The sequence below is a fragment of the Mus musculus genome, chromosome 5 (genome assembly GCF_000001635.26).
Source record: "Mus musculus strain C57BL/6J chromosome 5, GRCm38.p6 C57BL/6J".
Taxonomy (NCBI): domain Eukaryota; kingdom Metazoa; phylum Chordata; class Mammalia; order Rodentia; family Muridae; genus Mus; species Mus musculus.
In genome coordinates, this window is record NC_000071.6 from 150,571,280 (window position 1) to 150,598,678 (window position 27,399).

The following is a 27,399-nucleotide window of genomic DNA, read 5'->3' on the forward strand; positions in this document are numbered from 1 at the left end:
GCAAATTTAAAATGGCAGAGTCATCCCAATTTACTATGAGACTCATCATCTGGGCTTTTTTGTTATAGTTATTATTGGTGTTAGTTATTTTTATATAACATTACTTATTACTAAGACACCAATTTGGAAAATGTTAGGGAAGTGTGTCGCTTATTGTCAGGAAGATGTTGAGTAGATTCCAACAGTTGATAATGGCGTGGCAGGTAGGCTTTCTAATGTATGGCCTTCATTCCTCCCAGTTATTAACAATGATTCAAGAATAAGCCTATTATATATGCAAAGGCTATTTTTTGGGTGAAGTCCTTGGATTTTGGTAAATGTTTTGTTGTTAGACAAAAAATAAATTCAATGGAAAACCCAATATAAATTCAATACCATATACAATTTTAATAACCATAAAAGCACCATTATATAAGACACTTAAAATAATATCTCACAAAACATTAGAAAGAAGCTGTTGGCCAAAAATAAATAGAGCATACATTTCACATGGTCTTGTCACGTTCTCATACCAATGAATCTGACTCCAGCCTGCTGGGATTTAATTTGGACTCACATCCATAATTGATATGAGGGGCATTCCACAGTTTACTGTCTCAACACCACATACAACAGCCAGACTGCTCATCCAGGTGGGCATGGCTTTCATATCTCCTTGTATCACCCTGGCTGCTTCCTTGCTTTGCACTCCTAAATAACTGGGTTACTAATTAATAACACGTTACAAGGCATCATTTTAGAAATCACTTGATGATTCTTAAAAACTGGTATTTTGCGAAAGCAGAATTATTTACACCGTTAGACTACAAGCTAGAGGGAGGAGTTTGTCCTGACACTGCTGTCTACAGGGTTTGACTATAATGGTACTGATTCTTCTTAGTTGCCTTTGTTACTAAGAATTCACAGGCATTTTTAACAGAGGGGGGTAACTCTCCTAATGTTACCCTGAAGGACTACATTCCCTTCTGCACTTTAGGTCTAAAAGAAAATCAGTGCCATTAAAGTGACGGCTCAGGTCTCTGGAGGCAGATAGATCATCAAAGCGGCAATGGCACCAAGCTGCTTCCTGCCTCTGCCTCCCTCACCTCTCCAGCTCTGTGGAGAGGCTGGATCTGTCAGAGACAGTAGTACTGCAGCCTATAGAAATGTACTAGTACCATCTTGTTTTATTCATGACTGTAGCAACTAATTGATAATCTTGGATTTCAATTTCAATCCAATTCTTTCCCTGGAGAAAGACCCTTGACTCCTCAGCAGGTCCCCAGCATCAGACCATGAGTACGGACGCACGCTGACGTCACTTGTTGGAGATAATAAATAGAATGACCTCTGTTCAGAAACTTCTGGGCTCAACTATTTACACTGGACTTAGAGCTCTGGCTAACCCTGAACAAAGAATAAATACCAAAAATTGAAGTAGAAACTTTCTCTAGGAAAATTCTGCAGTAGCTGTGCCCGGGCCATTAATATCCTTGGTGGTGGCCACCCCTTCTGTAGCCCTCGTTGGAGTAGAGGCCATTAGCTCTCCGGTTGGGGAGCTCTGTGTAGGTGTTCCAGTAGCCGGAGCCACTGGACGGTTCGCTGTTCCTGCCCTGGTTTCTGTTCGCTCTGCTCGGCTTTTCTGCATGAAGGACACTGTGAAAGGTAACATTGTGTTCATACCGTTCTTTCATTCGTTGTATTTTTTCTTTTGGGACCCCATGGATGTTTCTTCTACGTAGAAAAAAGGAAAACAAAAAACAAAACCCCACAAGTTTTTAGTTAAGGCAGGCTATCACAATAAGTAACTTACATTACATACAAATCCTGCATTGCGTGGCTACTGCTCTGCCTCAGGAGACCAGGCAGAAGCATATGTTGTATTGTCAAGGTACTTCGACAGCTCTGCTGCGGTTTCTCATGCTGCCCTGCACACCCCCAAAAAACCTAGGGCTAGCTTTACAAAGGCCTTTCTAAAAGAAGGCTTGAGACCTTTCTAAAGAAAGGCCAAGTGATGTTGACTTCGAACAACCACCACCAGAGTATAACTCCTGCATTTAGTGATCTGCTCGTTCATGACATGATACATCTGTTATCATTTTGGATCAATTGGTCCGATACCATAAAGTGATGCTTATTAAAACAATGTTAAGTTCTGGAGGGCACAAATACCTGTTGGGGATGTGGTTAGAAGTTCATTTGACAAGGTTTTCAATTACAGACTAGAGTTCTGAGCCATGTCAGATTTAGCAACCAGGTAATCATGGGGATGACCATAGACTTGCTTTAGAAATATTCTGCTTCTATTGGGCCATTTGGCATCAGGTAACATGGAGTGTGGTTATCAGAAGCATTAAAAACCAAGTTACTATTTGGACACATGTTGCTGTAAAGCAGCAGGAATGTGTCATGTTCTGCTTAACAACCAAAGATCTTGTCCCATGCGGAGCAATTACCTTAAATGCTCATCAATGAGGAAGCAACTGAGCACAAAGTTAAGTGTGTCCTTCTAAAGGACCAGGTCTAAGCCACGGGTTAGCATTTAGCATCATGTTAGACATCTGGCTCGCTCAAAACTAAGGGCCTCACATTAATAGTTCCAAAGTTATCAGTTTCTAAGAATTACCATTTCTGGCCTGAAAACTAGTCCGTTTCCAGCCTGCAAAGATGCTTTTGTTCAGTCTGAAATTCCTGAAAAGAGCAGAATATGTAATGAAGAACTAGCAAAAACAAAGAGGTACCTTGCTAACTCTTGAACGTTGAATTTCCAGCGAGTGTCGGGTTCCCGGAATATAACTTCATAGTTATTCTCAAGAGCCTGATTTTTCAGAAGCACATAAGACAGTGAAGACATGGCATGTAGACTTGGGGATATTCACATTGCACTTAGCATTCACCACAGCCTTGTCCAAACACCCCCGTTTTACAAGTCATCCAGGCCCTGAATCTATCTCCTGCATTTCATCCCCATACCTAGACTCTCCCATTGTGTTATATAAGTCACAGTGTCAAAGATGGCCAGTTTTGTCTAGTAGGAGTCTGAACATCCTTAAGACGGATCACTGAGCTCTTGATAAAACGTCCCAAACACAGGTGTGAACAGCAAGCCTGGGGAATTCCTAAAGCCGCTTATGATTATCTTGGATCATATCTATCTCCTCCCACTTCGGTTTGTAACTTAGAGCGCCACTTATGAAATAAGAGTGATCTCCACATATTTTATTTACTGTTTCCAGCAAGCCCAGCCCCTCCTGCTCTGCAGTGCTTGGCCCCATGCCCTGGGCCCCATTTCCATGAGTTTAGAAAATGAGTAAGGCTCTGGTGTAAACATCTGAATGTTCTTTGCATCTATCCATAAGCTGACCACTTTGTTCAAACAGCCCTCTGCTATCACTAGTACTTGACATGTTAGAAACGGAATTAAATGAGCTAAGCTGGGGGGCTTCCTCCTTGAGCAACATGCATAAGCTGTGGTGCTCTGTAATCACAGAGGAGGTTAGAGTTAGTATTACACAAATCAAAACAGCCAAGAGAGAACATTCTCGTTGTGCCCAACAATGATTCTTGAGGTGCAGATAATCTAAGTCCCCTGACTCGGGCAGGAACACATCCACCAGAGCAGCCCCTGCACTCCACCAATGTGTAAGGTCATTATTATTTATCAGCTAATAAACACACTTAAATACTTAAGTTTCCTCTTCACCCTTTGGATAGGTGGTTCTACTCAGGAAAGAATTCAACTGTCACATTGTACTCACAGCTCGTGACTGTAACAGCCGTGGCTGGCTAGTACCCAAAACTGAGAAATGAAAGGGCTTCCTGGAGGCCACTGCCTGATATTCCTAAATGCTGGTTTGGGCTATGCCTATGTCAGCAGCTCTTTGTGGCTCCACTCGCCTGTCTCATGTGGCTTGAATGTGTACTCATCCAAGCTGTACCCCCTGGGGCTGAGCAGAACTGACATGAAGGCATCGGTAGACAGAAGCACACCTGTCTGTTTACCTAAACGTGGGGGGCAAATATCTTTAAACTGCCAGGAGCTCTGTGTAAGAGACCTCACAACACACTAGGGCCCATGTGTAACTCAAGAAGCTGTCTGCCTCCTACTGTGTTGTTTGTGGAATGAAAACTTGTTAGCATCAGATACAAACAGTCTGAAAAGATCAGAATTTAGTGGAGTGATGTGTTGATATTTGTATTTTGCTGCCTTAATAGTGTCACACTGTTAATCCTAAATCTGTCCATAAACTAAGAAATTCTGTTGCCCTGGAACTCTCAGCAAAAGAGTGCTGAAATTCCCAGCCTACAGCAGGTAGACCTGACTCACTGGGACCCATAGCCCTGCCAGTGCGTTCTCTAGTCTGTACCTCCATGCACGTGTCAGTGGATGTTCCTCTAAACAGAAAATAGCCATGACTGAAGAGCTAGCAAGGAGGCAAGCAGAGGCAGGCAAATCTCTGAGTTCGAGGCCAGCCTGGTCCACATAGTGAGTTCTAGAACAGCCATACCTACATAGTGAGATCCTGTCTCAAAAAGAGAAAAGGAAGGAAGGAAGGAAAGAAAGAAAGAAAAAAGGGAAGAGAGGGAGGAAAGGAAAGAAAAAGAAAAAGGGAAAGAAAAGAGGGAGGGAGAAAGGGAAGGAAAGAAAAGGAAGGAGGGAAGGAAGAGAGAGGAAGGGAAGGAGGAAAGAAGGAAGGAAGGAAAGGAAGGAAGGAAAGGAAGGAAGGAAGGAAGGAAGGAAGGAAGGAAGGAAGGAAGGAAGGAAAATATCTACCAAGGACTCAGACAAGTACTGCTATTGATGGAAGGCCCTCAGAGATGAAGTGGCCCCTCAAGCCCAAGACACCACTTCCAACTTTATTGGCTCCTTGGGAGAACTACCATTAGTGAATGTGAAATCATGGAAGACTAGAAAAAGAGGAAAGAACCCACATTTCAACTTTCTCATAAAATGTCCATAACTGAGAATTCAGAATGATACTTCTCCCTACCATGACTGCATAGGGCTTCATTTCCCAGGCGTGCAGGTTGGTGTTATCAATAATAATGGGGGATATGCCATTCCTCATTGCTTTCCTTGCTGTAACACAATGCAACACAATGGTGAACAACATGCAGCAGTCAAGCATCATCCACATTATTGTTACTGTCATTACAGGAGGCCCTCCTCACACAGTTAAATGCTACCTAGTGCTGAGCCATTATCAGGGGGTTCCGTTTGCTGGCATCTACAGGGGTTAAGTCCTGCCATTCTGCAGGGTAGAAAAGCATCAAGGCTTTTGGTTAAAGCTCCTTCCAGGAAATGTATTCATTTTGAAGCTGCTACAATTTACATGCATAAGACTCTGCCCCCTCCCCGTGTTTGGAGAGGAATTTGTCACCTCTTCTCTGGTTCCACTCATGAGCTTCCTCCAAGAGGTTGGGGTTGAACTCATAGGTGCCATCTTCCTTGAAGAAAAAGTCATCGGTGCTGAAAATCAGGGCTCTGGGGTAGTCGTGCTGCAGCTGTCTGCAAAGTGGAGAAACAGAAAAGGGATCCTCCCGTCACCAACAGTTCTTTCCATCTTTAGCAGCAGAAAATAATTCTAAGATCTCCACATTTTGAATTTTCAACTTCACTTAAAAGGAGAACCAATTATCTCCGGAAGTCATCACTCCTCAACAGGAGGCCGAGAGGCCGCTGTGCGAGTTGCCAACTCTTAAAAGTGAGAGGTCACTGGTCACGGCCACTGCCTCCTGCAGCAACCAGAATCGACTAAAACTCCGAGGCTAAGTCGAAGGCATGGTGACTGTTTCCTGGCGGACATCAGTTACCAGGGCCACTCCTCTCTGAGACAGCAGTGCCCTCCCACACCTCCCGTTGGGCACCATGCCCCCACACTGCAGCCCTTCCCTTGGCCCCTAAACTCTTACCTGTCCTGGGTCCCATTCCTCGGAGCTCTGATCTCTGTAAGGACCCATCTGAGCAACTAGTTCTTGCTGAGGTATGAAATGTGGATAAAGGAGATGTGTGTGAGCTACCCTCTGAGTTCTAACAATACCTAAACCAGCAGGAAAAAAGCACAAGAGAAGGAGAGAGGTGAACCCAACGGTGCCCCTGTGCTTTAACCCTACCACTCTTGGCCGACCGAAATATGAAAATGTCACAGAAAACAAGTCACATCACAGAGAGCGCCTCTATGCCAAATAGAGAGGGGAGTTAAGATCTGCAGGAAAGAATCTCAAAAGAGATGCTTCAGTTTGGGGTTACATCATATCTGAGCAGGCACTATCAAATCAGATAGTGACTGAGTCGGTACCAAACAGCCTCCTTGTAATAAACAAAAACAAAACCCAAAAAACCCAAACCAGAGAAACTTAATATCTGGCGATGCATGCCCTGCATCCCAACAGATTCTGCCGCTGAGTGGAATCCACCCCTACAGCTGTGTGGAAAGTGAAACGGGCAGGAAGACAAAGAGCAGAGCAGGTGGAGACACCGCGAATGCCCTGTTAGCTTCTGCTCTCAGCAGCGCTAGAGGTGGGTTATTTTAACTCAGCAAGAATATGGAGCTGAAGAGCTGGGCTACACCCTCAAGCCTCCACTGCAGCCACCATGAACCCATCTGTCTGAGCTTGTCTTCTCAACTCTAAGACACGGAGGACAATGCGAAGGACTGGAGGGACAGCACTTTGTAAACGGTGAGGTGCTCAGCAAACCTGAGGGTCAGTAGTAACTTACCCAGCCCAGCCTGCCAGCAGGACCCAGGCTTAGTACACATGAGCGTGGGGGCTTTCTAGGAGTTGCAGTGGATGTGAGAGGGCAAAGGGTAAGAGCTTCCGCTCTGACATGTCAGTACATACACAATCCAGAGACAGAAAACAAGCATCTCTACCTGCATTCTTCAGAGGGCCTGACAGCAGAGTTGGGGAAAAAAACGACAAAGTAAATGCATTTTGTTACAGTCTGTGGTGGCACACGGGGCCACCTTGATTTTTAACAGCAACCTGACTGTCCTTGGTAGACTTGTGAGAACAAGTAGGCATATATTTCATTTTATTGTTTATCTATTTGTGCACTATCTGCACATGGACCCATGGAGTCCAGAAGAGGGCCATCAGATCTCCTGGAGCTGGAATTATAGGCAGTTGCACACCACCTTGTGGGTGCTGGCAACCAAGAGGTTGCCAGATGATCCATCTCTTCAGCTCGGAGATAAAAATTTCCATATCAAAGGACTAGGAGCAATTAGCCAACTTATTAAACCCTGATTTCCAGACACCAAGTGTTACACAAAGTGTTAAGGCACAAAACCTAAAGTTTTTCAAAACTGGATTCCCTGGCTAAGGGACCGGTCCTCCTGCAGTTTGTGTGACCCACGTAGGACAAGCTGTACTGACAAAACACAAACAATTTGGGCCAGAAACATTAACAGTTTGATAAGCGAGACATTGCAAAAGAGATAACATTTGACTTGGACCTTGAGGGTTGAAGAACTTTTACCTCTTGTGAAAGGGGATAAGAGAAGGCAGGAGCGACACACCCTGAGTGAATAAATAAAAGCACAGACCGTTTTGTTGCAGTAAGTCATCAGAAATGCTGCACGCAAAGTTTTAAGAGGAATTTGGCAAGCTGGAACCAATCCAAAGTGTGACCACAAACCATGGAAACCATGCCGCAGATCATCTAAGTGGACAGGTTTATGGTAAAGACACTAAGAACAGTTCATGGCAGTTCTCACATACAGAAAGTCTGTTTATGGAAGGGGGAGGAAACTGGCTTGGGAGTCACAGTGTCAACTGAGTCAGCCCAAGAGTTCTGATCTTGCTGGGTGTCCTTCACACACACAGGGTGCAGAGTCTAGATAAGCCTCCTGTGAGCTTCTGGTGGGCTGGCTTTGACTGGCTCTGAGTCTCCAGGCCCCTGGGCAGGAGGGCAGGAGTGGACACCATACTGCGTCAGGCAAAGTAAATTAGTCTCCTCTCGTGAACTGGCATGATAGAAATCAGTTTCAAGTTCTTGAAGGAATTGGGAACACAGGAAATATGGCAATGCTCAGTCACCCATGGGTATAGAGAGTGGTGGGAGATGGGAGAAGTCACCAGAGGGTAGAGGAGGACAAAGGTTTGGTCTCCACAGAGAAGGTTCACTGAGCTTGACCACACAGCTGAAAAGGTCAAACCCCACAACCAAGCCCCGATCTCCAACACAAACAGTGACAGAAGCCCCGAAGACTGAGGGCATAGTTCGAGAAGCCATTTCAAAGATGGGTATTTTAAATTTTGCTGAGTGATAATTGGTCAACACTCTCAAGTGTCGGGTTATTTCATAAATATGACTTGTTCTAATAAAATCTATCATTCAAATGGAAGTCATTTCCCCTGCCTCTCTCCTGTGTGCTAAGTGACTGACTGTTGAAACCAAGGCTTATTTTCTTCTGTACTCCCCATCTACTGTCCCTTCTAGACTGGGTCTGGTTTGTTGAGCCTTTTCAGAGATGTTTCTCTTTCCATGTGTAATCCTTACGGACTCATTTTTGGCTCTTGGTGGCTTACGCTATGGACAGAAATTTATGTTTTTAAGGTTTTCTCCAGGTGGACTTCAAGACATGCTGTTTGCTGCACACTTTATTCGCTTCTTAGTCCCTTCTAGACAACACACAAAACAGAACATTGCTGGCCTTTCTGACTTCGATGTTTTACTCAGAGTAAAACCGCTCAGGCCCACCACCGGGCCTTATGGGCTCTCCATTCCTGAGACACATGTGACCATGGGCTCCACAGTCCTCCCTGCAAACTAGCAGAGTGCACATCACCAGTGTGGTGACAGTCTGCTTTTTCCTTTGGTCTGTCGCTTTAATTTTTTTTTTCTTACTTGTACCTGGATGTCAAATTAGCACCAAAGGCCATAGCAACATCTTGAAAATTCAAGACAGTAGAAACACTAGCGAAGCAGAGGTGATTAAGTGACAGTATTTCAACTGTAAAACTTAAGTGTGAGCAATAAATACCATTGCACCAGCATCAGGGATGAGGCATGTGCCTCAGCGCTAACCTTCTCTATGGTGGTCAGGAACCTCATGGGTTAGGGCAATTGAGCAAATGAAAAAACAGAAGAATGGAAAGAAAATAGACAATGACTTCCACGTAGCTTCCCCTCCTCCGCTGCCCTTCTCCCAATTCACTAAAATTACGAGAGGGACTCCAGTGCTAATTCGTATTTCATAACTTACTCTCAATACGATCAGAACTATGGCATGGTGGGTATCTGTCAGCTGAGGACCTGCTGGCTAGGAAGTCTCCCTTGTACCCCTGACTTTACATTTTCAGACATGTGTTGGTAGATCCCTATTCAGGACCCAGCTTGGGCGATTACCCACCATAGTCCTGCACAGCAAACATCATCTCAGTAAGCTCTCCCTAGAACTGAATTGTTTGGGTCAGGAGTTAAAAAGATCCACACATCCTCTCTGGCCACCGTATGTTACACTTCATTTCCTCTGCTTTTCCCTTCTTTAGGTTGCACCTTTACCTTTTTTTTTTTTCTGCCCACAACTTCTATTTAGAAAATGTTGAAATTTATATACAAATGGGGAAGATGCAGAACAATGTACACTGCTTTCCCTCTGTCTGCAGTCACTAGATTGTCATATTTGGTCTCAATTATTCTGTCTCTTCTATTCAAGGCTCTTTACTCCTGGGTTCCTGCCAACATTCTTCTAGGTGAACACGATGTTTGAGTTCATGTCATAAAGATTTCAAAATTTTCTCACAGTCTCAAATTTGAAATTACTTTAATTGATTTTATATTTAAATATTTAAAAATTTCTCTTACAGTTCCCCAAACGATCTTCATTCATTCCAAGTGCTATCTTTGGTAATTACATGCGTTTGGTGTCTTTCATCTAAAACTGTCCCCATGTCTGTCTGTCTCTGTCTCTCTCTCTCTCTCCCCCTGCTCCCCGGAAGAGTCCAGATGAGTCTCCGGTTGTTTGCTCAGGATTGGGTCCAGACTAAACCTTGTTGGGAGGGTGTTATGGAGGAGAGATGTTGTTCCTGATCTCATGTGACACCCACCCACTGTGCCCATGCAGACACTTGGCTAAAAGTCGGGGTCATGGAGTCTTCCACTGTGAGATAAGCTCATTGACTGGCTTAGTGATGATGCTAATGTGTGAACCCGGGACCATGTGACTGCCCTGGCTTCCAGCAGTCTTCCCTGTGCATATGACCTCAAGGTCCCGCAAGTCTTATGTTTCTCATTTGAAACTCTTGTCATGTCTTAATAAGAGCCTCCTCACTTCTCTTTTCATCGTCTTCATCTTATTTGTTTATTTGTTCATTGCTATGTAGCTCAAACTACTTTTGCCTCAGCTTCTCAAGTGCTGGGGTTGCAGGCATGCACTACCATACCCAGACCACCCTATACTTCAGCTTGCTTGCTTGCTACAGTAGCTCTAACAGGCTTAAAAATTCACTATGCAGACCAGGATGGCCTCATAGTCATGGCTAATCCTCCTGCCTCTGTCTCCCAATCACTGGGATTCCAGGCATGAAGCACTGTATCCCGTCCTCTCATTGTTCTTTACGATGTTCCAGCTGTCCCAAATTTAGTTGGTGATACACCCCAAACTGGCTCCTCTTATGAAAATGAGGCTCCAGCTTGTGAAAAGTATCATTTTTTCCTAATTAGCAAAGATACACATTGAAACATTAAAGGAGGGGTCGGGGAGATTGGAGGTTGGGGGGTGAGGAATAAGGGTAGGCTCCTGTATTCCTCCAACTAAAAATAATTTCTAACATTTGGTCTTATATAGAAGAAAATCTTTAAATCCTCTATTAATTTTGTGTGTTTATGCACATGTGTGAGGTCAGAGGACAAGTGTCAGGGGTCGTTTCTCTCCCGTCACCATTTTGGTTCCAGGATCAAACTAGGGCCATAAGGCTTGGTGGCTAGTGCCATCACCTAGCACAAAGTTTTTTGCTTGTTTCCTCACTTGCTTGCTCATTTCATTTCTAAGACAGTCTTACTAGGTCGTCTTCACTGGCCAGGAACTCAGAGAGATCAGCCTGCCTCTGTCTCCCAGGTGCCAGCATTAAAGGCAGGTGCCAGCACATTCAGACTACATCTTTAAAATTTTCACCTCTTGTGTAAAACCAGGAATGTGATATAAACCATACCAAGTTTTTGCTGGCAGTTTTTTTTTTTTTCATAATAAATTGTTTCTCACCCTATGGGATTATTTGTGTGTGTATGTGTGTGACATTTCAATGCCCGGCAGCTTACACTTGTGCACAGAGATGCGTCACAGTTTACCTAAGAATTGCCTCTTGACTACCCAGTGTGTTAGTCCTCAGCTGGAAATTTAGCTTATCAAATGCTACTTTCCTATATGTTAGAACAATGGCTTTTGACATTATTTACCGGAATCTGTAGATAATAAAGGTTAAGTCTGTACAAATGTAGCCCTGCCTCATAGAGCTTCTTTTATCTTCAAACCATGCCTTTGATGGACATCAGAAAGGTCTTTCGCACCCCAAGGTTATGTCATCGTGTCTATATTCTAGAACATGTTCCTCCTCTGTCCATCTGAAATTTTACTTATACACAGTACTGGTTAAGGATCTAACTTATTTTTTACTAGGACCCTGCTTGTTCCCAAACTGTTGCGTAAGTATCTTACCCTTTCCCATCATTTTGAAATACTTTCTCCACTGTACCAAATGACTGCACATAGTTAGAGCTGTCATGGGACTTCATCATTTTGTTCCTATGTTTGGATCAATCTTCTTGCCTTCTTTACTAGTGTTTTCATTACATTTAGTGGTGTGGATATTCCCTTTATAAAATTAATACTTTTACTTTTTAATTGTTGTTGTTGCAGAAGTGTCTCTGAACAATGTCAATGAAAAACATCTCCTCCTTGCTCCATTATGGTTTCAGTGACTTTCCCAGAGTGGTCAGCAGGAAACAAAGACCTTGGTGTTTCTGAGCTCTCCCTAACCTTTGTAACACTTTTATGAAGTAAATAATAGTTCCTCCAGTTTGCAGATACTGAAACTGCTGCTTGGAGAGATTAAATAGCTGGCCAGCGTTCAGAGTTTCCAAGTGTCACCGCCAGAGTGTTCCTTCAGGTCTACAGAGTGCCAGGCTGTGTGGTGTCACAGTCTAGGCACTCTTCTAGCTCTGAGAGAGTGCATCTTAGTGTCTCACATATATCGGTGACATGTAGCCACAGTCTGCAGGTGTGTGTCTTCACCTGCAGTTACAGTCTGCACGTGTGTGTCTTCACCTGCAGTTACAGTCTGCACGTGTGTGTCTTCACCTGCAGTTACAGTCTGCACATGTGTGTCTTCACCTGCAGTTACAGTCTGCACGTTGTGTGCCTTCACCTGCAGTTACAGTCTGCCTTCTATTATGACACTTCCTTAGTTAAAAAGAAAAAGTGACGTGTGTATATGAGTGCCTGGGTGTGTGTCTGGCACCTTGTTTCTGCCTGATGCCTGTGGAGACCAGAATAGAGCATCAGACTCTGGCACCGGAATTAGAGATGGCTGTGAGCCACCATGTGGTTGCTGCAAATGAACCCAGGTCCTCTGCAAGAGCAGTCAGTGCTCTTAACCTCTGAACCATCTCCAGCACCAATGATGACATTCTTACACTGAGTTGCATCACTGAACTTGGGTCACATTTCTCCCTTGTCCTCAGCAGCCCTGTGCAGCCACCATTCCTAAAGAGTGTCCCAGCTGCCCAGCAACTCTAGGCTTCACGTCTTGGTTCTGCACCACAGGAAGAGGCAGCGACCCCTGAAACTGCAGCTTTAAAGCACACATTGCCACACACTCCCAGAAATGACAGCACTGTCACAGTCATCATGGGACCCATCCCTGCCATCACTGCTGCATCTTCAGCTCAAAGATGTCACATGCCACAGGCACTGCACGGCTTGTCAATGTCACACTTGTTCTGTGTTACTGTGTGGTTTTCTGCATTGTGACTCTGCTAACCTGTGCCTCCAAAGAATTTTACAGCCCCAAAGTTTACCTCAGAGTCTTTAACACACACACACACACACACACACACACATACACACACACACACATGCACGCTCACCCCCTTCAGCCGCCCCCCTACACACAAGGTCCTTTTCCTTTGTAACCTTCTCCTTTTCACTCAACAGAAAAGCAGAGCCCCTACTCGCCTCTGTAGAGCAGAGAATCTTGCAACATAAACAAAGAGTTCAACCCGAGGTGGCAAGGTGGCAAGGGCAGGGCTGTGACTCTGTGGACCGTCCACCCAGGGCTGTTCATCAGCACCACCTCCTGTTGGTTCTGGGACTCAGTTCAGCCAGCTGCCCACTTTAACCCTTTGCTCCTGGGCTCCTCCTGGGCTTCACTCCTGCTCTCCAAAGCCTCCTCCTGGAATTACAGGACTAATTCCCTTAGATTGCACACTTATTTCCCCACCGCTAGCAATATTAGATCCACCTGGGCAGGATCATTTTTTTTTCACTAGTGCTTCCCTGGAATACAAGATGGAGTATTGCATATTTTAGATCTCTTCATGTTGATACACAGGTTAGGTTCATTCCCTTTAACTCCCACATATGAGTACTCCATTATCCACAATTTAAAACAAACAAACAAACCAAAAAACTAACATTAGATGCTGTGTGCCAACTGCTATTCTATGGCTTCTTATTTCCTGCATAATGCTCAAGTAGAGGGGCTGGAGAGATAGCTCAGCGGTTAAGAGCACCGACTGCTCTTCCAGAGGTCCTGAGTTCAATTCTCAGCAACCACATGGTGGCTCACAACCATCTGTAGTGGGATCTGATGACTTCTTCTGGTGTGTGTCTGAAGACAGCAACTGGGTACTCACGTACATCAAACAAACAAACCCAGGCTCTGATCCCAGAGCCCCACACTAAACCCCTAGATCATAATGTTAAAGATAAAACATAGTCTATCAGTTTCTAGCTCTCACTGTAGACACTTGGAGTGCTCGCAATGATGCCTGTCATGAAGACACTCCAATGGCTGATCTTCTGAGCACATTATGGGTTAACCTGCAGGGCACGCTTCAAGTGCACTAGCTCTGAAGGGCTTTGGGATTTTTATTTTGTTTGTGTGGGGTGTTTACCATGGTAAAGTAGATGCACTCTGTGCTCTGAAATCGTCTTCCTCCTCCAGGACAGACACACTCTCTGAAGGCAGGGTTTCTGTGTAGTGTCTGGCACTCTTACCTCAGCATCTAGAACAAATGCCAGGCACACAGGATGGAACAGATACATCGAGAATGAGGAGTGGCTTTTTTTTTTTTCTTAATATACAATTTATTTTTATTTTCATTTTATGTTCACTGGTGTTTTGCCTGCATGTATATCTGTGTAAGGGTGTCAGAACCCTGGAACTCAAGTTACTCTAAATGGTTGTGAGCTGCCATGTAGGTGCTGGGAATTGAACCCGGATCCTTGGGGAACACAGCCCAAGCTCTTAACCACTGAACCATCTCTCCAGCCCTGATGGATGGCCTTCAAATGCCATGTTCGTTAGCCATAACTTGGCAAGTTCTTTTCATAGGGTCCTGAACTGTGTGATACTCTTCTCAAGGCCAGCCTGCAAACCGGCCAGGGAGTGAGGAGGGTTCTATCCAGCACCCAGCAGCTTGAGAGTGGAGAGGAACCCTGGGCAGCTTCCTGAGGGCCGATGTTGCCAACCCCCACATTAGGGCTGAATCCTGACCTTGGGAGATGGGCCTTGGTCTCCACTGTATCTCTCAGCTCTTTCCTCAGTACCTCATTAGATAAGCAGCCTTCCACTTCCCAAGAAACCTCTACTGAGTCAAAGGACCACAGAGGCTGGTAACAGTTCCTGGGCTGGCCTATGGTTCACTCTCTCTCACTTCCAAAGCATGACATGCTTTCTGGGATCCAACAGCAGATCCCCACACATACAGTATGGCCACACCTACCTCTAGATAAGGTCTTCTGGCTATCTGATTTGTGGGCAGCCTGTCATGTCTAGCAATGGAATCTGTTGTTCCCTGTGCCTGTTCTCAGTTCATCTATCAAACCCGCTTGCTCTCAGAACTGGGGGAAGGAATCAGGAACCAAAGCCCAGGCTTTTAGTTGGTCCAGAGGGCAGCGATCCAGGCCAATGGTCACTCTTGACCCTCACTTTATAGCAGCAACCACACATTTGATCTTAATTTGTAAATCTATTTTTAATTTAAAGATCAAAAGGGCTGTTTATCAAATGTTTTCATACATTGAAAAAAAGTAGAGTTCTCAGCATTGAAGGGTACCTGGGATGCGTGGTCCAGCCTGCCCTCCTCCCTCCTCCCGCCTCCTTCCTCCCTCCTCCCCGTGTATTCTCTACACCGAATGCTCTTCCTCTCACAGCTGCTCACTCCAGCAGCCTCTTCTTGCTTTTCTTCTTTCCTCTAAAGCCACACTAGCATGTGAGCCTCAGTCTCTGAGGAGGTCTCCAGAGTTGCCTTTTGTTAACAACTCTACTGAATACCTACAAGATGCAGGACTTCTTTTAGAGGCAGGACAGAAAATAAAAACAGTATTTATCGGGCTGGGGAGATGGCTCGGCGGTTAAGAGCAGTGACTGAGTCCTGAGTTCAAATCCCAGCAACCACATGGTGGCTCACAACCATCCGTGATGAGATCTGATGCCCGTCTTCAGTGTGTCTGAAGGCAGCTATGGTGTATTCATATACATAAAATAAGTAAATAATTCTTTTTTTTTAAAGAGAGTATTTGTTGAAACAGGATCTCAATAATATAGTCCAGGCTGGCCTCGAACTTACAGCAATCCTCCTGCCTCAGCCTCAGTAAGTGCCAGTACTACAGGTATGTAACTCAGATATAGTTTTATATAGAGATAGATAAAGATGTAGCTTAGATATGGTTTCTGACTCAAAGACCTTACATCATAGTTCCTGAAACTCACATTCTAATAAAAGGGTATGTTTTCAGGGTAGGGACATCTGTTTACAAAAAGAGAGTCACAGAACAAGCTAAATAATGCTTCGGAGTCTCCTTAGATAGCAGAGAAAGCCCTTCCTCCTAGTATGGTATTCTCAACTCCGAAAGACATCATGTCTACAACCACCCTCAACAGGCTGCTCCAGGACTCTGGGGGCAATGGGTGGAGGAACCTTTGTCTCTGAACAGCCCGTGAGCTCACGACAAGGCTGGGGTTGGAGAGATGGCTCAGCCATTAAGCACATTGGTTGCTCTTGTAGAAGACCTGGGTTTGGTTCCCAGCACCTACGTGGCAGCAAATATCCATCTGCAATTCCAGTTTCAGAGGATCCAAACCCCTTTTCTGGTCTCTGAGGGCACTGTATGCATTTGGTGCATGCACATACATTCAGGCAAAACAACATACGCATGAAATAGTGTGCCTCCTTCCCTCTTCCTAGATCCTTACCTTGATATAACTGAGAGCCTTTCCCAAGTTGTGCACAAGATGCAACAGAGAGCCTTTCCCACACTCATCTGATTCTCACAAGCTTTCGCCAGTCTCACAGGGTTAGGCAGATTTTAGATGACTTGAAGGGACCAAACATAACATCTTATTGTATTTGTTAGAGTCCAAATGGCCCTGGAGAGCACTCTTCTACAGCTCTGTCATGGAGCACCAAAAAGAAAGTAAGTTAAGTCGTAAGCACACTATCATGTAAGCCGATGTAGAGACCTGGAGGTTGACATTCCTCTCCAGTACACTGTGATCAGTTGAAAAATCAACCCTTAAAAGTCCGAATCTCATCTCCCAGTGAAGTCCTCTAGCAAAAGACCTTGGTGATATTTCTAATTAGGAGAAACATCTCTTTTTAATACTGACAATGATAAGAGGTAACTTCCGGGCTGGAGAGCTCAGCAGGTAAGAGTACTGACTGCTCTTCCAGAGGTCATGAGTTCAAATCCCAGCAACCACATGGTGGCTCACAACCGCCCGTTGTGAGATCTGATGCCCTCTTCTGGTGTGTCTAAAGACAGCTGCCGTGTACTTATTTATAATATATAACTCTTTAAAAAACAAAAAAAGTTAGCTTCCTTACCCTGAGATCTGAAGTCCGGGTTCAACTAGCCCCCTAACGGGGCCTGAAGGGTTCTCTACCACACTTGATGTTTCATAGTCTCTTATCAGGCCACTAGCTTCTTTTATGCTCTGGTTCAGGCCTGGGAATGGAGGTCTGTGTGGGGCTCTAGATCTAAGCCCAAATATTGAAAACTGTGGTAGGAGTGGGCTCAGCCCTATGACCTTGATGGAGATGTTTAACATAGCAGATCTTGGGCTCAGGTGGATGAACACTGCTGGAGCTTCTTAGCCGCCTCCTTAGTCTTTCCTGTGGAGGCGCCCTTCTTGACTTCCACACCCATTTCTACTTCCTCTCAAATCCTAGTCCACACCTATGGTCCTACAAACCCACATCAGCTGTTCCTCCCCCAGGACCCCATCAGTGCCAGGAAACATGGTGATGAGGTTCCTATACTGTGGGAGCCACCTTCCCTAACATGGCCATTTGTGAGTGATTATAAACCCATATGACACTATAAACTCCTACTTCTTGTAAAACTCATATGGCACTTAGTCTATTTGTCTAGCCTCCAGGGAACTTCTCTAGGGAAGTAAGGCAAGGACCCTAGTTAGTGAAATTTAGGAAAACCATGAAAAACTGTAAGTTCGAGTAGTCATTTCCCACAGTGGCCTGAACAACCAGAGATCTGAGCTGTTACCTGCCTGCTACTGTATCATGATGTATAAAAGGTGGAATACTGTCAACTCTCGGTCTCGGTCTCCCTTCTGTGGAGGAGAGCCATTGGCTCATCCTGGAACCAGCCTGAGAGTTGTGAATGAGGAGAAAGGACGGCCATTAGGCAGCATCTCCGGGGCCCTAACTGAATCCATTAGGAGTTGTGTGTGATAGTGCCAGAGGGTAAAGGTCACAGAGAGCCCAGTGTCAAACAAGGCTACTGGAATGAACAGCTGAATAGAAAGGCTCCTACTGCAGTTCACAAAGATGCGTTAGTTGTATAACCACAAAATGGGATATTTTATTCACACATAAAATTAGGATGTTGTCATGTGTGGCCCAAGCATGAACCTTGAGACGGTATGCTGAGTGAAGCATAGGACAGATACTAAAGATCCACATACATGACGCACTCAGACCAGCAAGAACACAGGGGCACCGAATAACTTGCAGGCTGCAGGAATAAAGGAGAGAGAAGGCTTTACTGCCCAGGGGTGGGGTGGAGGGTGGGGGTGGGGTGGGATGGGTGGGGGTGGGGTGGGATGGGTGGGGGTGGGGTGGAGGGTGGCTTCTGTCAAGAGGGATTAAATAAAGAAATACAGTGATAATCACTGCATGGGTACTGATCTGTATCCTTTAAAGGGGTGAAAATAACCACAGTGGAGACATTAACCAATGCAATGCTCATATGCACGCACGCACTCAAGCACGCATGCTCGCTCGCGCACAGTTCTGGACCACAAGGCCAAGAGCAAAAGGTTCTTACAACTTTTAAAAGCTTTATTTTTATTGTGTGTGCGTGTGTGTTGGCCAGAAGGCAACCTTATAGTGTCAGTTTCCTCCACCTTTAATGTGGGCCCTCGGGACTGAACCCAGGTTTTCAGGCCTACACAGCAAGCATATCAAAGACCTACTGAGCCATCACTTGAGCCCCATGTTCAACATTGAATTGTCTCCAAGATCCAGCTTTGAGCCTACCTAGCCTGTGGATTCAGGGCTAAGAAAGCTCCTTTTAGTCAAGCCCAGCAGATCAACTGGCTTTTTCCCATCCCCCACTCCACCCTCTCTTCAAGGCCTAGCTAGACAAGAAGCACCTCCATGTGGAGGAGACTCTGTCCCCGAGGGACTTTCACCCTCTGCGTGGCTCCCTTAGCCTTGAAGGCTATTAGCATTGAGGCACTGTTCCACATCCCACCCTGCTTGCCTAAGAACAGAACTGATTGTTACTAGTTGTTTCTTCCTGCTTGTTACTCTGAAACACCTTCTAGGCCCTGTCTAGGCCCTGTCTACAGCCTCATTGAGAGTAAGTCTCAGAAAGCAAGGGAACATGGTCACAGTTGATTAATGACTGTTGATTAGCATGGCTGGCCTTCACAGCCCACAGCCCCTGTGTTTAATATGCTCTCTGTGATCTTCACAGTGAATGTATTTGTGGGGTTGGCTCAGGTGTTAAAGGAATCAAGATAAAATGTCATAGTTGTTAAAAAGTTCATCTCCTCATGAGTTTCCTAGCCTATGTCCAACTGGAAATCAACCTATGAAAGACTTCCTTGAGAGAAGGACACAGTTACTAGCCAAGTCATTAAACACAATCTTTACTGCGCCTTGATGTTTCACCTTTAAAAAGTTACCAAGCAAGGCCACTCTGGTCTACAAAGTGAGTTCCAAGGCAGCCAGGGCTATACAGAGAGACCCTGTCTGGAGGGAGGGCTCAGCAATTAAGAGCACTTGTTGCTCTTCAGGGGCCAGGGTTTGATTCCCAGCACCCACATGACCATCTGCAACTCTAGCTTCAGAGGAGGCAGTGCCTTCTCCTGAAGTCGTCTCTAGGCATCGAGCACACATGTGGAAAACATACAAGTGTGCACACAAAACAACCACACACACATATCTTTCAAAAAAAATTTTTTTAAGTTACCAGGCAACACACAACTAACTGTTGCTGAAAATCATAAAACAAATGAGGGGAAAGTCTACGGTCCCGCTACTAAAAGTCAGCACCCATGGGTGTCTACTTATCTTCTCACTCAGTTTGTTTTTTTCTAAGCATCTATACAGACCTCTTTCTTTGAGCATAAAATGAGGTTTGCGTGTCTGTGTGTAGCTTTCTTCTTAGTTTGTTTTTCGTTTTGGGGGACAGGATCTCACCTATCCCAGGTTGGTCTTGAACTGACGATGTAGCCAAAGATGACTCTGAACTTCTGATACTCCTGCCTCTACTTCCCAAGAGCTGGGATCACCGGGACAGGCTTTTAATTTAATATCAGGGAAGAATACATTTACAGGTCGTGTGTGTGTGTGTGTGTGTGTGTGTGTGTGTTTCCATCAATAACTGTGTGACTCATAAGCCAATCTATTTTTATGTTTACTATTTAATCAGGAAATTATACTTATTTAAGTTATCTTACTTTCTTCTGTCACAGAAAGACATATCTCTGATGAGCATTCCTCTGTGTCCGCATGTTTGTGCAAACATTTCCTTAGGATGAGTTCTCAGAGCTGGAATCACAGTTCATAGTAACCACCTATCCCCAGACAATGCTCAACCGAGAACAGATTTTAATGTAGACTTAGAGCACATGCTAGCTCGGGTACTGTAATATGGCTAAAATGTTGAAACCAGATAAAAACCCAATTTAAAAGGAAAATCTGAAGAATTCAGAAAGATGTTTTCCATATCCCAGCAAGTTGGACATGAAGATTCTAGAATACAATGTTGGCTTGAAAGACAAGACATATCCTATTTTTAAAAGAGATTTTATTAGTTATTTAGTCAAATGAGATATAAAAGTTAAGCAGGAGATGAGCCCATATTTGCAAAAACTAACTTCCTCTAACGTTAAAGAAAAAGATTTTATTTAAAGGTCTGGTTTAAGAAATACACGTCCATTATAGAAAATGTTGAAAGCATATAGATAAAATGACCCTCAGGATCCAGTAAGGACATAATAACCGTACAGTGTCTCCGTTCTACATGGTGTTATTTAAGGCAATCTTCTATTCTTCTCTCTCCTATTCCCTCCCTGGAAAACATGGTCTGGGAAGGTCTTGCTGTGACTTCCAGACTGGTTCTTACTTGCAACCCACCCTGCGGAACTTTATATATAAACCCACAGCCCACCGGGAGGCATGCCAAGGCTTACATTGCCCCTTACAGTAGGGGGCCGAGTCCATGGTTTGCCTCCTCTGGTCACAGCCAATGCCTCTGTAACTCCGAGGGCTTGTCCTGCCAATCAGTCACCTAACCAGTGACTACATCTCCAGTGAGTGGCAGAGCTTGGCTAGGAAGCCATACTTGACTCTTTAGATCTGGCAACAGGAAGTTACGAGAAAGATTCCCATTGAACCCTCTAACTTAATCACCTCTTAGTAGTCACAGAGAGGCGTCATGGTTGCTTAAGACAGCAGCTAGCTAGTGATGAGGTAGATCTACAGCAGGCTTCTGCCTTCAGGCCGGGGCTCACCCAATCTGTCCCTACGGGTGTTTAATGAGATGTTCTCTTGTCCGATGTCTTCTGCTTAGTCAAATGTCAAGCAGGAATTAAAATCCTAGAAGTGTAGAAAAGGAGAGACAGAAAGGACCCTTAAAAGGCTCCCCGGGCCAAGCCCTGGCTTTCCAGTGCTGACTCTCGGCTTCTTTTCTTCCCTATTCTCTGATCCTCACACTACTTCCTCTCTCAGCGATTAGAGATGCCATGGCTAAAAGTTACTTCCTTCTCTGACTTTGAGCGTGTGGAGAATTTACAGGCTGTCAAAGTGAAAGTGAGATCGAACAAGGGTTGGCATCCTGAAAACACCCGGTAACAGATGTACCCTCTGTGAATTGCTGGATCACAAAATAACCAAGTTGTCCCGGGTTCCAAGGAGGCTCTCCACTTGGAACCCAACCTACCACTGCCAGGAGCTTCCGGAAAGAACCTACGGAAGGGTGTCTCAGAAAAGGGTACCAGTGTGGCCTTCGCAAGTCATCTATCCCTCTAAGATGCAAAGGTAGCAATTTTCGTTAGCTGGCTGCTTCTCCACAAATCAGCTAGAACCCCAATACAAATTGTCAGTCCCTTATCTGGCCGTGTCAGTTTCCCCATCATCCACATCCAAAAGATTCGGGCCCTCCCCCTATGATCACTACCTGGTGCCATGGAAATCAGCATGTGACCGCGGGCTACCTTGATTCTTCAGCGGTTCCAGGGTCCTAGGGCTAGCCTTATCTGATGAGAAGGGAAGCAAGCACACAGGTGGCAAGTGACTGCTTCTATCGACTAGTGTGTGCCCGATAACGTTCACGGAGGGTAAGACATGGCCCCTATCTTCAAGTATCTCACAGAAGGCAAAAGCAACCGTGTGCAAACCTAAGCGCAGTCACAGAGATGTAAACAGGAGCCAAGACGCTGAGAAGGGCGGGCGGCTTCTACGGCAGGGTGAGGCAGCTGCGAGGGGAGGTAATAGAACCGGTTTTAAAAGGCTAGTGAGACCAGTCGGGCAAAGGGTGACGGTGGGAAAGCCAGGCAGGAGGGTCAGCATCCTCAACCCCAGCAAGGAGAGAGAAACAGTCCAACGTTGCTGGAATACCAAGTGCAGGGCAGGAAGTGGAGGGCGTTCAGGCTGGAGCGGTGGGCCTAGCAAGGTGCAGCAGGCAGCAAGCCCGCGCAGTTCTCTCTGCCCGGGTACCCGAAGGGCCGCTTACGCAATTCGCGAGTGATCGAATTTGGGCGCCCGCGGAGAGGCTGTCAGTGACGGTCGGTGGTGGCGCCGCCAGCCCCCCGCCCCCCTCCCCAGAGCACCTGTGCGCCTTCGCAGCCGCCAAAGCAGCCGCAGGCTGCGCCGATCCACCAGATCTCAAAGCGGGCCCCCGGCCAGCGCCGCGCGGACCCCCGACCCGGACATCCCCGAACTCGCTCCGGTGACAGCGCCTGTGGGCGCCGTGGCGGCTGCCTGCGCGCCAGCGGGCGGGGAGCGGGTTTCTCTGCAGTCACCACCAGCTTTTCCCGAAGAGCAGTCCCCGCGGGCCTCCCCGACCCGGGGCTGGGGACGAAGGTTGCCGGGGAGTTGGGGGTGGAGGGGTGGGCACCAGGCCCGGCGCGGCGGGGAAGGGCCGGCGGCGGCGTCTTGGGGCTTGCGCAAGGCGCACTGCCGAGGTCCGTCCTCCCGGGCCGGCGCGCGGCAAAGCTCTCGGGCGCGCGGGGCAAGGGCAGGGGCGGCGCGCGGAGCCGCTCGGGGCAGGAGCGCGAGTGGGCGCCAGGCCGCTCTCATTACCTGGCCAGCGTGGTTTTTCCCGAGCCCGGGAGGCCGCGCAGGAGGTAGAGGTGTTTCCTAAAGCTGTGGCGGCGCGGAGGTGGCCCCCGAGCGGGCGGCGGCCGAGGAGGCGGCTGCTGCTGCCGCTGTTGGAGGCTCAGCCTCCCGAACGATTCCAGAAAACTGTCCTCCATGGGGAGGGGGCTGGCGGCGAGGGCCCTGAGCTCCCTTCCTGAAGTCACGGTCTTGGCCAAAGCTGTTGTTTTTGTGACTCTCCGGCCATGTGATAGATGGAGGGGCGGGCGCTCGGAGCCCGGCCCCTCCTCCCCGGCCCCGCGAACCGCGGGAGGGGGCGTCTCTACCTGTGAGGCCCCGGCGCTGCCGGGGAGTCTGACAGCCCGGGGAAGCGTGGGTGACGCAGCCCCCAGCGCTCCCTCCAGCCCCCCGCCGCCTTCCGCAGCCCTTCCCAAGGGAAGGGGCCTGGCCCCGGGGACACAGTGGGAGGTTTCCCTGCAGTCACTGTGGAAGCCCAGCCCTCTGCCACGGCTCTGCCTCATCTCACTTCAGACCGGCCTAGACCTTGAAAGTAAATACTTTCCGTGGGAGATTAGAGAATGTGACCAGCGCATCCGAGCAGTCACAGTAAAGACTGTTGTCTCCCCTACTGCCTGTGAATCAGTCAGCACCTGGCTGGGGTCCCAAGGACTGAGGTACACTCCTTCAGGGTCCTGTACGTTTCCTTAGTACCGGTACCGGCCTGCCAAAACTATCCTTAAAAGCTGTATGCAACTTTTAAGTCTCTTGTTACTCCTTGGGTCTCGGGTGGACTCAGGAGGCTTCATGAACACCTTCCGCTGCCACATAGCAGGGGAGATTGTCATGGTACCATTTATATAAAACCAAATTCAAGTTGCAGGAGTTGGCAGCACCCACTGGCTGTGACTCTCCAGTATTTCCCTTTAGAAGCAATAGAATGGTCCTGGTTTTCAGAATGAAACTGTTCAAAATTTGCATACTAGAAAATCTGAGATATTGGTGGCTTTGGCTACAATTGTTGTAAAAATCAAAACATTTTGTGTCTGGCACCTAAGGTATGAGCATTATGAGAAGGAAGTGTGGAGAAAGAAGTAGTGTCTTTCTAAGACTCAGAACCTATGTCAAAATCAGAGATTTCCTGATGAGCGCGTTAGGAAGGGGCTGTGTACAAGGAGGGAGGACAGCTGCCTGTGCATCTCGCTGGCTTTGGACTTCCCCTGGGTTGGGGTGTGGAGCAGTCAGGTTGCTCCCCCGGGAATTCCCCTCCCGGAGTGAAGCTACTTCTTTAGTCCTTCTTTCTGTGTGCACATTAAGAGGAAGCACGAGGAATGGAGAAGACACATTTGTCCTAACAGCAGTGACCTTTAGCTTGTATACGTCCGGGTTCACATTTGAGGAAGTGAATCTCCTGCACCCTGAGCATACCCTTAGCACACGTTTACAAACGTGGTTCCCCTCAGCCTCAAATACTTTCTTTTTCATTCCAATCATCTGCTGTCCAGTAAGAAACATGGAGCATTTGGGGTGTGGATGGTACAAAATGGGGTTAAAGGGCTCGATTTGGCAGCACCTTAAAGTGGATGCAGAGCAGATTAGCATGGCCCCACAAAAATTCATGAAGTGTTCCATATTTTGGGGGGTCATGTCTTTCTTGTTGAGTATAGACCTTAACCTTGTTCACCCATTGATACCTGTTTTTCTAGAATAAAACAAAACAAAACAAACAAACCCTAAAATGTGTGGATTTTTTGTTTTTGGTTTTGGTTTTGGTTTTTTGGGGGGTTTTTTTTGTTTTTGTTTTTGTTTTTGTTTTTTTGTTTTTTGAGGTTTAAGGACTGAGGAGATAGATGGCTCAGTAGGCTAGAGTCTTAGAGTACAAGCATGAGGGCATGAGTTTGAATCCACAACCCCATGTAACAAGGAGGGCATGGCTGCACACGTAACCCTAGTGCTGAGAGGAGTGGAGATGACTGGCTTGGCAGAGCCCATTGATCAGCAGCTCCAGCTTCAGTGAGAGACCCTTTCTTAAAGGAATAAGACAGAGAGCATAAGGGAGACCCCTGATGTCCTCTGGTCTCTACATGCATGCTGCACAGCCTCATATGAGCACATACACTCACACCCACTCACACACAACGGAGAGATAGCTCAGGGATCAGGACTGGTGTTTGGTTCCCAGCAGCTACATGAAGTGGCTCACAAGCACCTGTAACTCTAGTTCCAGGGGATCTGTTGTACAGGGCTATCCTCTGGGCCAAACAACCCCGTTCGTTCTTGAGGTATTTAGCTGGTTTGGCTTGCACAAATCCAAGCCGGGCTGGTTGATAAGGAGAGCCACTGGACCCTCAGCTCCTTTCTGCCTGTTGAATGCAACTCTGTCCTAACTACATGCAGTCTGGGGACAAGGGGTTCCCATCTATGCAGCAATGGGAAGGCCCTCATCTGTCCCTGCTGGGTGAAGACTTTCTGGTGTGGCCTTTCAGGTGAGGACCACTCATGCCCTAGAAGGTAATCACTCATCTATGCTGTGTAAGAAAGCCTAATAAACTCACTGCTTCTCCAGAGTGACCTCTGGTGGAATCATGTCTCAGTTTGTTGTTTGGCCAGGAAGAAAAGGAATAAAGATGTTGCTTATGTCTCCCTGAGGGAAGAAATTTTAGCAACAGGACCCAAAGCCCTTCTGGCCTCCTAATATGTGTGGCATGCATACACTAAAAAACACACACATACACACACATTCACACACACACAAATGAAGACTTAAAAAAATATAAGCCAGGCATAGTAGCATATACCTTTAATCTCAGCTCTTGGGAGACTTGGACAGGCAGTTCTCTGTGAGTTCTTGAAGCCATCTTGGTCTACATAGTGAGTTCCAGGACAGCCAAGGCTATGCAGAGAGACCATGTCTCAAACAAACAAAAGAAAAACAAAATAAAAACGTACACTGCATGGTCCAGCATGACAAACAGTGAATGCCGCATTGTATGATCACTTTGATGGAGAGGACAAACGGAAACCAGGTGCAGTGTGCTAACACTTGGGAACTACTTGGGAGCTGGGGAGGGCAAATCTAAAACATCTCTTAAGCACAGAAGCCCAGGGCAGCCTGAGCAGCGTGCGTGACTCCGGCTTAACGGAACAGAAGAGAAATAGGGAAAAATCATCTGATAAACCATTTGGGGGAAATGATGTTTTTCTAAATGTTACATTTCAATAAGATGTGGAGAAACAAAAAGCACAGTGCAAAAGAGAAGCTGGGCAGACACATCCTCTATACAAACCTGATAAGAATGTCCTACCTGGCCTCACCTCCACTCCAATATGCCCCACGCCCCCTACGCCAACAAGCCCCACCCCCACTCATTCGTGGGCGTATGAGTTTCGAGGGACCAAACTCAGCTCTATAGCATGCATTCCATCATTTAAAGCACATCCCTGGCACAATATGTCACTCCCCTGCTGTCAGACATCTCCCCAGAGGTAAGGACTGCACCCAATGTTCACCATAGGTGCAAGGAAACTTGGTGTGACGGCACGCGTTTTATGAAGATACCATGGAGGAGAGTAGTCCTAACCCGTTTTCCCAGAGCGTCTTTCTGGAAATTAGAAGGTGATAAATGTAGAGAAAAGTATAGAAAATTGCAGCATTCTAGATCCCAGCCTAAGCCTTGTGGCCAGTGAGTCAGTAAGCATTATTAAATCATAAGGACGGTCCAAATTGGTGACTGCCCTCAGTACGCCCGCTGTTAAATATTTCCAATACTATCCCTAGGCACGGCTATGGCAGAGTGGCTTCTAACATAAAAAGCCACACATTTTGCTGTTTACGGCACCAAAGAAAGAATTTTCCAGATGCCAGTCTCCTCCCTGCCTGTCAGTCTACCGATCCTCCTAACTCTGCCTCACTCTGCCCTCTTCTAGATGCCTGAGGGAAGCTGTGGGAGGCAGGTTGAAGTTAGGGAACCACAGGGCTGCTTTACATTAAATTAAGCACATTTAGTCTTAGTTACTTGGGAGACCCAGGCAGCAGCTCTGAAAGTTCAAAGCTGCCTGGGGAACTTAATGAAATACTTATCTCAAAACAAGACTGGGGGAAGGGAACAAGGAAGGAAAGGAGAAGACCACGTGAGCTCCCTAGCGTGGCGCAGATCGGTGCCGCCAGAATCCTGTGATACTGGCTTTGATTTTCTCGGCCTTTCGGACTTGAGTGCAAGAAGACAAGTGCAGGCCACAAACCGTGGCTCAAGACCTCCAGTCCAGCAACACACACTCAACCTGTACAGGGTAAACACGGAGGAGACACTGGGCCATCTGAAGAACGTGGTAAACCTACTACAGATGGCAGGTTGAAGGCAAGCTTGTAACTTCTGCTCTTCCTTGAAACCTCACTAGAGTAC

At 46.6% G+C, this 27,399-nt stretch overlaps 1 protein-coding gene across 3 annotated transcripts; it reads right to left on the bottom strand.

Moving 5' to 3' along the window:
• Positions 1-363: 363 nt before the first annotated feature.
• N4bp2l1 (NEDD4 binding protein 2-like 1) lies at positions 364-27,399 on the bottom strand. 3 transcript variants are annotated; one of them, XR_003955567.1, is made up of 6 exons: positions 22,985-27,399; positions 5,893-6,020; positions 5,361-5,488; positions 4,971-5,059; positions 2,721-2,797; positions 364-1,713 (listed from the first exon to the last, which is right to left on the bottom strand). XR_003955567.1 is itself a non-coding variant. In NM_133898.4 (5 exons), exons 1-5 carry the CDS (start codon positions 23,155-23,157, stop codon positions 1,464-1,466), a joined length of 717 nt encoding a protein of 238 aa, NP_598659.3. In that variant the 5' UTR covers positions 23,158-23,246; the 3' UTR covers positions 364-1,463. The 3 variants fall into 3 exon arrangements, 1 of the variants encoding a protein (NP_598659.3); NM_133898.4 differs by lacking the exon at positions 5,893-6,020 and having other exon boundaries at positions 22,985-23,246; XR_003955566.1 differs by lacking the exons at positions 364-1,713; positions 2,721-2,797; positions 4,971-5,059; positions 5,361-5,488; positions 5,893-6,020 and adding exons at positions 20,566-21,280; positions 21,861-22,158.